The sequence below is a fragment of the Leuciscus leuciscus genome (genome assembly GCF_965113295.1).
Source record: "Leuciscus leuciscus genome assembly, chromosome: 2".
Lineage (NCBI taxonomy): Eukaryota > Metazoa > Chordata > Actinopteri > Cypriniformes > Leuciscidae > Leuciscus > Leuciscus leuciscus.
Genome location: NC_138726.1, coordinates 21,952,549 through 21,962,129, shown reverse-complemented (window position 1 = coordinate 21,962,129; position 9,581 = coordinate 21,952,549). Strand labels below are relative to the sequence as shown.

The window sequence follows — 9,581 nt, the reverse complement described above, 5'->3', positions numbered from 1 at the left end:
TTATTTATTTATGATCACTCACTATTTTAGCACGCAAACAAATGATCAATAAACAATTAGGATAAAATATACTAAATGTCAAATAGTTTTACCACATTCTTCCTACTTCATCAATTATGTTTCCTTGTGGAAATTTAATTTGACCTTTTACATGACATAATAATGATTTATTTAATACATTTGAATGACTATTTAATAGGCATAGGCTACAGTATAGCAGCAAAGCAGCCATTTTACATATTGTGGCCTGCAGAGTTGCTTATTTTATTTCTTTACTTGTTTACTTGTAATATTATTCATAAATAATAATAAAAATGTAATCAAATAAATAAATTATTATTTAAATAAATGATTGTTGTTATAAAATATATAATAATAATGTATGCATAATTAATTAATAATCATTTGAGCAGCCACTATTTTTTACTTATACATTTATTTATTTATTTATTTCCCCCCTATAACAATTAATTAAGTTCATATGTTGGGGGGGGGGGGGGATCCTCTATCTTGGTTGCGTAGCAGGAGACATGAAAACTGTAGTAATAGCGCCCTCTGGTGGCGGTCATCAGTTCAACAACAGACGCGTCTCGTGTTCTAGAGAGTTCTAGTTGCATTGTGGGTATCTCACCGGCACCGTCCTCCTCCTCTACACCGCAAACATGATGGTGAGTGCGCATTCATGCCTGTTTTACTTTCAAATCCATCGTCATCTTAGCTATTTACTGTTCTCCTAGTGTTGGGATATAACCCCCCAGAGAGAATAAAGCATAAAGGACATGTCTGCGAGATTATTTTTATTTTAAATGGGATAATACACCTAAAGTTTTACATTGATGCTAGCTAGCTTGGTTGCTAACGATTCATTCTTCTGTGTGTGGATGACGGAGATCTCTAAACAGAGAATTTAGAGATGTGCATTACGATGCAACGTGCAAAAGATTACTTCTGTACGGCATATGTAACGTTATTCATTTACACATTTTTATTTCACAATAGTTTTGGTAGCTAAATAATGCTAAAGGCTTTAGTTTAGCATCCTTTCGGTAATGGAGAAAGAGGTAGTGAACTGGCAACCGGTTACACCCTTTAATGCTGTTCGTCTCTAAAGTCACTACGATAAATCTGTTACTTTATAAAACGCTTATTTCTGATTAAAAGCCATTATTTTTAGCACATAGTGAGAGATATTAGTACTTCTCTTGTGTGCATGACGACATGTTCAACTGCAATAACTAAGAAAAGAGCAGATATTACTGTTTCACACGTTGTAGTTTGTATATATGTACGCCCAGGCAGCGTTGTGTTCAACACACATAGTCAATTCCATTGTCTGTACAGGAGCTGTCAAAACTCTTCCATGGTTATGGAAAACCTTGACAAATCAGTGCATTTTCAAATTTTAATTTACAGTTTAAATGACTTGATTCATTGGGGTAAGTTATGTTCTTAATAAGGCGGTAATTTTGATATTGCATTGATAATGACCCTTCTTGAATGTCTTCTCTCAGCCCACTCCAGTCATCCTCCTGAAGGAGGGCACAGACTCCTCTCAGGGGGTCCCGCAGCTCGTCAGCAACATCAATGCCTGCCAGGTTGTGGCAGAGGCTGTTAGGACCACCCTCGGCCCCCGTGGCATGGACAAGCTTGTGGTGGATAACAGAGGTAAGTCTGCCCTTCCATAAACAGGTGTTGTTTTATTGGGAAGTATTGGTAATTGTTTTGGTTGATATATTAGAATGATGCTCTGCTTCATGCTGTGATTTGCATAATGTTATCTTGCAGGCAAAGCCACTATTTCTAATGATGGAGCCACAATTCTGAAACTTCTAGAAGTTGTACACCCCGCAGCCAAGACTCTGGTAGACATTGCCAGATCTCAGGATGCTGAGGTAAGATTCGCTCTTTGTGTGTATATTTAGGCTGCTTTGAAAGGAAATAGTTCTGGTTGTCGATGTTCATTGACTGACTTACTATTCTAAAATGCACAATATTGTAATCACTATGATGTGAAACACCTGTTCAACCAGCTGTTGACTCTCACTGCAAAGCAAATGTTTAGAAACTGTTCTGTTATTGGTTTAGTTCAGAAACTATTTTCTAGCGGAATGCTAGATAACATTTTTTTTAATTCTATTGTATTATATATTTTATTATTTTTTATTTCATAAAAACTGCAGTGCACTTGAGACAGTATTGTAAAAATGAACACGATCAAAGGGGTTAAAAGCAGTTCCACTGCATGTCAATTCAGTTTCTTAGGGGCGGTTTACACGACACTGTTTTCAACTAAAAACTTAAAACTTTAAAAAAATGTGGCTGCCTGCAAACGCAAAGTTTTGGAAACAGGTTTCAAAGTGCAAGTTTTTGAAAACGGTCTCTGTGTAAACAACAAAAACGTGAAATTCTGAAGATGATGACGTTATGAACATGCATATTACGTGTTCAATCTACAGCGTTTCATCGCCATCTAATGGCCTGTCTGCAGAATAAGTAGTTTTCGTGGATTCGTCTGATTGGGGGTCGTTTTGACAATAGTGTCGTCTGTACGCAGAAAACTCAAAGGAAAAACTTCTCTGTTTTAAGCATATTGTTGTCGTGTGAACGTACCCTTAATTAGAACTTGATATGGAGCAAGTTGTGCTCAAATTGCGTAATTATCTTATAACTAGTTAAATACATTAAAATGTATCCTCAACATTCTTTGTTTATTCAGGTTGGTGACGGCACCACCTCAGTGACTCTGCTTGCTGCTGAGTTTCTGAAGCAGTTGAAGCCATACGTGGAGGAAGGGCTTCACCCCCAGACCATCATCAGAGCTTTCCGCATCGCCACCCTGCTTGCCGTCAAAAAGATCAAAGAAATCGCTGTTACGGTCAAAAGGGATGACGAACAGTGAGTCCAGATCCGTGTGCTATTACATAGGCATGTGTTAGTATCACAGATGTGATCATTTGTCCTCTCTTGCCACCACAGGGAACAAAGGAGGTTGTTGGAGAAATGTGCTTCTACGGCTTTGAACTCAAAGCTGATCGCAGGACAGAAGGATTTCTTCTCCAAGATGGTGGTGGATGCAGTGATGATGCTGGACGATCTGCTGCCTTTGAAGATGATTGGAGTGAAGAAGGTGCAGGGTGGAGCTCTGGAGGTGAGAGGGAGATTTAAAGGAAATTTTGCATATTCATAAAGAAAATCTGCATATTCAAACAAGCTAATCAATGTCTTCAGGATTACAAATGCTACCGGCAGTTGAGTTTTTAAATGTTTATTATCAGGGTTGGAGCTGAACTGGACCGATGTTGCCCATCTGTAATCTAGTGTATCTTGTGGTTGCTTTTGTAATGATGCAAGGGTCAGCACAACTTGGGGCTGGAGTCTGGACACGTCTTTTCAACAGATTTTAGGACACTAGGCATCATACATTTTCTTACTTTGCAAATTGTTACAGAGAAAAAAGTGGTTCAAAGGATCACAAAACTCATGGTTCGGCTCATATTACAGTTTTCGAGACACGGAGCAGATAATTTTTCGGATCAGCAAGAAAAAAAAAGAATGGGGCTGTAGTAATAATAAGGAAAAATAAGAACAAATACACTAATGACGAGCATACATAAATATAAAACTATAGTATTTGGGTACAGGAATGTAATAATTAGGCCTAAATGTGAAATAACACTAGTGTTTACTGGATAAATGAAATGTAATTTATCTTTGTTAAAGATTGTTTTGTTTTTTGATTAACATTAATGACATCAGCAGGTGTTTGTAGGCTGATGTCACTTTAAGACATAATGCACTGATCCATTTTAATGATCCATTTCTTTCTCAACCGTTAACATTCACTCAAGACCACGGCTCGACAATAAGGACTGCCCGATGGCCTGGGGCCAGTGTGAAAGACACTCGGGCCAGTTGACAGAACTGTCACTTGCCCGATGCGCCATCTTCATGGAAGTTGATCATTTGCGTGTTTTTAAGCCTTGCCTATTTAAATATTCAAGCGCAAGTAGACGCAAAAGTACCCGCGCCTCCGTTTGTAGAATATATCAATATGTTTTTAATGAAAAATATGCAATGAGACAAAACTGTTTATATCAATATACCGTTTGATACGAGAATCTGAAAAATAGTGGCTGACGCAGTAAGCTTCTGCGGGGAAAGTGGATTATCCAGTTTGTCCTAAACATGAGACAAGCTTTATATTACGGGCTTTAAAATAACTAGTAAGAAATAACACGTATAGTTAAAGTGGCTTGCCCTGTCAGATGCTCTGATAGTGCTGACTGAAAGATAGATAGGCTAGCCTACTTGTGCTATTTAATGTGTTTAAGATTTAGTGCTTTCCTCGGTGCATAACTTTCATTTCACAAGTTTATTCTTCATTTGTAAATGTTAGAAACTCGTGCAAATATTTCCATTTTGCTGTCAGGAGTGAATCCCCGTTAAACTTCACAGATTTCCGTGAACGAGTGCCATAACAGACTGAAAAACTGAAAAACAGACGGAGAACTGGAGCGCAATATTTCAAATAAAAATAAATGTGAATTTAAAACCTACAAGTGTATTTTTATCATACCTGCAAACTTGTCGCTTTTCGGCGACAATCGCCGTTTTCTTGGTCAATTGGGTCATTTACGTGAATCACGTAGAACCGGAGAGTTTTTTTGGGGGGGGGGTATTGTTTCTCACAGTAAACTGCCATGCAGGCTAGAATTGCGAAACATTATTGGATAATTCTTATAATTTACATTTCTCTGGGCCAATCGGAATCTTAGCACTTTTTCTCTTGGCCAATCGGAATCTTAGCACTTGCGTCATAATCTTGAAGCACACACACCATGACACACACAGCATCAACAACAACAGCTGAGCTCGCCATTTGCCTGGCTACCGTGCGAGTCTAACGGAAACTCACGCATGAATTTTCCTGCATTGAACTTGTTTTAGCGCCCGCCAAAGTGAATTTTTGTCCCGCCAAAGTCTTATTTGATCGGTGAGTAGTGTAGATGAACGGCTGCGTTTGTGACAGGGCGCATGTTTAAACTAAAAGAACGACCAGAGAGAGAGAGAGCCGGTCGCGCGCGCGCACTCTCTGTGTAAACGACTTCACCGTCTCCAAACTAGGCGCTGTGTTGCTCTCTCTCCCTCGCACATATTAATCAAAATAAATCGACACGGTGGTAAAAGGTCGGAAGACCAGAGTTTTGTGTGGAGCATTCGGAGTTTTTTTTCCCCTGAATTATACTGCTGGGTGTGAATTGTGCTAAATAAGTTTCCTTATCTTCTCTGAAAAGCGTTCCGGACATTCAGCTGACATAAAACAACACTTTAATTAAACGAAATAAAACTATACAGTGATGAAATGTTTTCTATGTTGACAACTTGACACAAATCTTGGATGTCCATGTCCTAACTGCTGGGATAATCACACAACGCGCACGACACGTCCAATTCGCGAACTAAAAATGACTCCTTTGAACCGATTCATTTTAATGAATCGTTAAAACAACTGATCTTTCCAACAGTAAACTCAGGAGACGTCTGAATCGGTGTATAACTAATCAGTAACACTTTACAATAAGGTTCTATTTATTACATACATTATATAAAAAGTACAGTTTGCTAACTCAAGCTTAAACTTTAAAATAAATAAAACCACTTTTTTTTAAAAGCATTTAAAACATTTTTCCACACAGTGCTATCAAGAATCGATAAGAGAATCGTTAAAGAATTGGATCGATAATCAGAATCAGCAGTGGCATTATTATTGATAAAATCTTATCAAATCCCATCCCTATGTGAAGACAGTAAAATTATAATCAAACATTAAAGAACATACATGTTTTTTTATATATTTTTTTAAGAGTAAAAAGATGCTAACATAATGTCTTATTGTGTCACTGTCAGTCTTGTTACATCAGTGCAAAACTAGGGTATGCAGATTAATTATTATTATTATTATACATCATTCATCAGCATACATTGATTAATCCCATGGCATGTATAAAAAAAAAAAAGTTAGTCTTAGTCTTTTGAAATGTGGCTCTCTGTGTGTGTGTGCTTCGGGTATGTGCGGCTGTGCGCACAGATAACAGCGCATGAGTACCGAATTGAGTTCTCTCTTGCCTCTTTTTGCACTGGAATGGTTTAAAATTACTTGAGTATGTAAATTGGCAAAACAAAACACTTTGCAAATCATAAAACTTTCAATATGTGATAGTTAAACTTTGTAATTAATTACAAAAGGTAAATTGCAGCAAAAAGATCTTAAATTTACACCGTTTTTGTTTCTGCTGTCTATCAGGAATCTCAGCTTGTCGCTGGTGTTGCATTCAAGAAGACCTTCTCCTATGCTGGCTTTGAGATGCAGCCCAAGCGCTATGTGAACCCAAAGATCGCACTGCTCAACATTGAGCTGGAGTTGAAGGCAGAGAAGGACAATGCTGAGGTCCGCGTGAACTCTGTGGAGGTCAGTACTGCTCTTCACTGTCACAGGTTTTCTAATGTACTTGACAAGTATATTCCTTGTCATTTTTGAATAACGAAAGGACCATGACCATTTCCATGAGAAGCTCAGGTTCAAGAAAGATTGAAACAGTTACTGATGGGGCAGTTGTCATTTTAACGTGGAGCGATGTTTTGGCAGAAGTGGCAAAATCTGATTTCTGAAATCTGAAAAGTTATTTTACTGAAGTGACTCTTAACTAGCGCTAAAGTCCGCAAGCCAATATTTTCTGTAACAGAGATTCTTATTTCAGTAAACTGTCATGGCCCATGTTAACAAAGTTGAATACCCTCATGTTTATGTGGCTGTTTGCAGGAATATCAGGCCATTGTTGATGCCGAATGGAACATTCTGTATGATAAGCTGGAGAAGATCTACAAATCTGGCGCTAAAGTGGTGCTGTCCAAGCTGCCCATCGGAGATGTGGCCACACAATACTTTGCAGACAGAGATCTGTTCTGTGCAGGCCGTGTTGTGGAGGAAGATCTCAAGAGAACCATGATGGTATGATTGTGTATCAGTACATCTGTCATGATTTAAATCCAGTCTGTATTTATTTTGGGTAAACAGTCATTTCCAGGTTTCTTTTAGCATTGTAATAGAGCTGTATTTTTGTAGGCCAACCTGAAAGTTAGCATCACCCAATAGGATTTTTCCATTAGCTTTTGGATTATTTCAGAAATTAGCTCATGACCAACACAAGTTTGATTTTTGCACGTTTTGGTCATCGTGATAAAATTTACAAAATTAGCGCAACTTGTATGAATTTTAAAGAATAAATAGAATCGCCTGAAGTAAACAGCTGAACAGGCTATAAATGAACTACACCATGGTTGCAGGACCATCACCACTGTTAAGCTTTTAGTCTTAGATCTTATTTCTGGTATTTAACTAAAACCCCATTGATTAAGGATAATGGAACTGAAAGTGCTTAACTTTTTTCTGGGTTTTGGCCTCTAAAAATGTCATTCTTGCAGAACTCTGTAGTGTTATTTGAAAGTTATTGTGAGTAATTTAATGGCCGATATCTGTTCCCTTATTGCACATGCAATGATGTTTTGGTCCTGATGTGTTGGTGACCATGTAGTTGTTAAAGCAGTTGTATTGTGTCCTCCAGGCCTGTGGCGGCTCTATTCAGACCAGTGTTGGTGCCCTGACTGATGATGTGCTTGGACTGTGTGAGCTCTTTGAAGAAGTGCAGGTTGGAGGAGAAAGGTATGTTTTTTTCATACGTTAATACAAGATATAATTGTCCATAACACAAGAGATTTTAATTTGATAAATTATTTCACAAACATTTTCCATTCTAACGATATGTATTCCATTACAGATACAACGTCTTTAAAGGCTGCCCGAAAGCCAAGACCTGCACCTTCATCCTGAGGGGCGGCGCAGAGCAGTTCATGGAAGAGACGGAGCGCTCACTGCACGATGCTATCATGATTGTGCGCAGAGCGATCAAGGTGGAGAAAACTTTAGCATCTCTTGCTACAGATGATTAAAACTGCAGATTTGATCTCATCCTTGATTTCTTGGCTAGTAGTTCTTGTGGAGAAAGACTGCTGAAAACATTGTATTAAGATTACACTTCAAATTAGCATTAAAATCTGAAAAATTATGACAAATACTTATTACAATATATTGTATGTTCAAATATTCATACAACAAAATGTTCTGGTGCCCATGAAATTGTGCAAAGTGATAAAAAATGCTTGTAGGGAATCATGACATGCTGACATTTTAGAATGTTTTAAGAATTGCCAGCAGGGGGAGACAAATTTAAATATATATAATCAACAGGCTCCTATTTCCCCATAACAGAATGACTCAATTGTTGCTGGAGGTGGCGCTATTGAGATGGAGCTTTCGAAGTATCTGAGGGATTATTCTAGAACAATTCCTGGGAAGCAGCAGCTGCTGATCGGAGCCTATGCCAAAGCCCTGGAGATTATTCCCAGACAGCTGTGTGACAATGCAGGCTTTGATGCTACCAATATCCTAAATAAACTGAGGGCCAAGCATGCACAGGTAGCTACACTAGTCATGCTTGATCATGTTTAATTTGATGTAATGTTTAAATGTAATGTCAATGTTGTAATGTACATTTGCATAATCTCCCTCTCCTCTAGGGTGGCATGTGGTATGGAGTGGACATAAATAATGAAGACATAGCGGATAACTTCCAAGCGTGTGTATGGGAGCCCTCTGTTGTTCGTATCAATGCCCTGACCGCTGCCTCTGAGGCTGCGTGCCTCATCCTCTCAGTAGATGAGACCATCAAGAACCCTCGCTCCTCTGCTGACGGCCCGTCAGCATCTGCTGGCAGAGGAAGAGGTCGTGGTAGACCCCAACATGCCCACTAATCCACACCCATCCAGCAGTGTCTTGGGCAGAGCCTCTGGACTTTCAGAAGGTCAAAACAAATGCTGTCCACTTATAGGGCCTTGATTTGTTTCTTTGACCTGTTTTGTTGCTCCCTGGTCCCACTAAATCCATGCATTTCTGTGTTTACAAAGGCTAAAACAGAATAAAATGTCTTTTTTGGTAATTGTTCCAGATCGAAGGGGATTGAATCATCTGTTGGAGATTTGAATGTTGTTTTGCCACAGTCTGAGAACACACGCAAACCATACACACGCACTAAAAAAAGTGGTCAGTTTGTAGATCTGTATAAGCACTGATGTAATGCAGGCACCCTGCTGTGATACGTTCCTGTGTTGGTCATTCGGCGGAACTATTTATTGGTCCAATTAAAATCAGTACTTTTGCTCCTCAACATTTGTGTGAGGTTTTCTTCTTTCAGTCATGAGTGAGAAGTGACTATACATCAGATCAGGGAAACATTTGAAGAAAAATAACTTTATTTTCAGTCATTGTGATAAGTATACCAACAGTTTCAAAGTAAGTATCAAACTAAAGTCAAAGTTTTAGGACTTTATTCTGACATTGTTTTGTGTGATTTAACCCCTAGCTTGATTCCCTTATGTCGAACTGATGTTCAGCATAGTTGATGGTTTGAAATTTAACATCTTTGAAGTTTGTGGGGGAAAAATAGAATTATTTTGGTTTTCTTACC

General features: G+C 38.5%; 1 protein-coding gene and 1 long non-coding RNA gene across 2 annotated transcripts; one reads left to right on the top strand and one right to left on the bottom strand.

Moving 5' to 3' along the window:
• Positions 1-573: 573 nt before the first annotated feature.
• On the top strand, positions 574-9,281 carry cct7 (chaperonin containing TCP1, subunit 7 (eta)). Its single transcript, XM_082152366.1, has 11 exons — positions 574-668; positions 1,512-1,665; positions 1,786-1,892; positions 2,717-2,895; positions 2,977-3,148; positions 6,305-6,469; positions 6,821-7,009; positions 7,623-7,720; positions 7,836-7,968; positions 8,327-8,533; positions 8,635-9,281. Exons 1-11 carry the CDS (start codon positions 663-665, stop codon positions 8,866-8,868), a joined length of 1,644 nt encoding a protein of 547 aa, XP_082008492.1. The 5' UTR covers positions 574-662; the 3' UTR covers positions 8,869-9,281.
• Positions 4,671-6,009, bottom strand: LOC309486630. Its single transcript, XR_014201623.1, has 2 exons — positions 4,906-6,009; positions 4,671-4,785 (listed from the first exon to the last, which is right to left on the bottom strand). It is a non-coding gene; the product is annotated as an uncharacterized lncRNA (long non-coding RNA).
• Positions 9,282-9,581: the final 300 nt, after the last annotated feature.

Coding starts and splice junctions, on each gene's coding strand:
- cct7 (XM_082152366.1), top strand. Junction 1,666..1,785: donor GCTTGTGGTGGATAACAGAG/GTAAGTCTGCCC, acceptor GTTATCTTGCAG/GCAAAGCCACTATTTCTAAT. Junction 6,470..6,820: donor TCCGCGTGAACTCTGTGGAG/GTCAGTACTGCT, acceptor GGCTGTTTGCAG/GAATATCAGGCCATTGTTGA.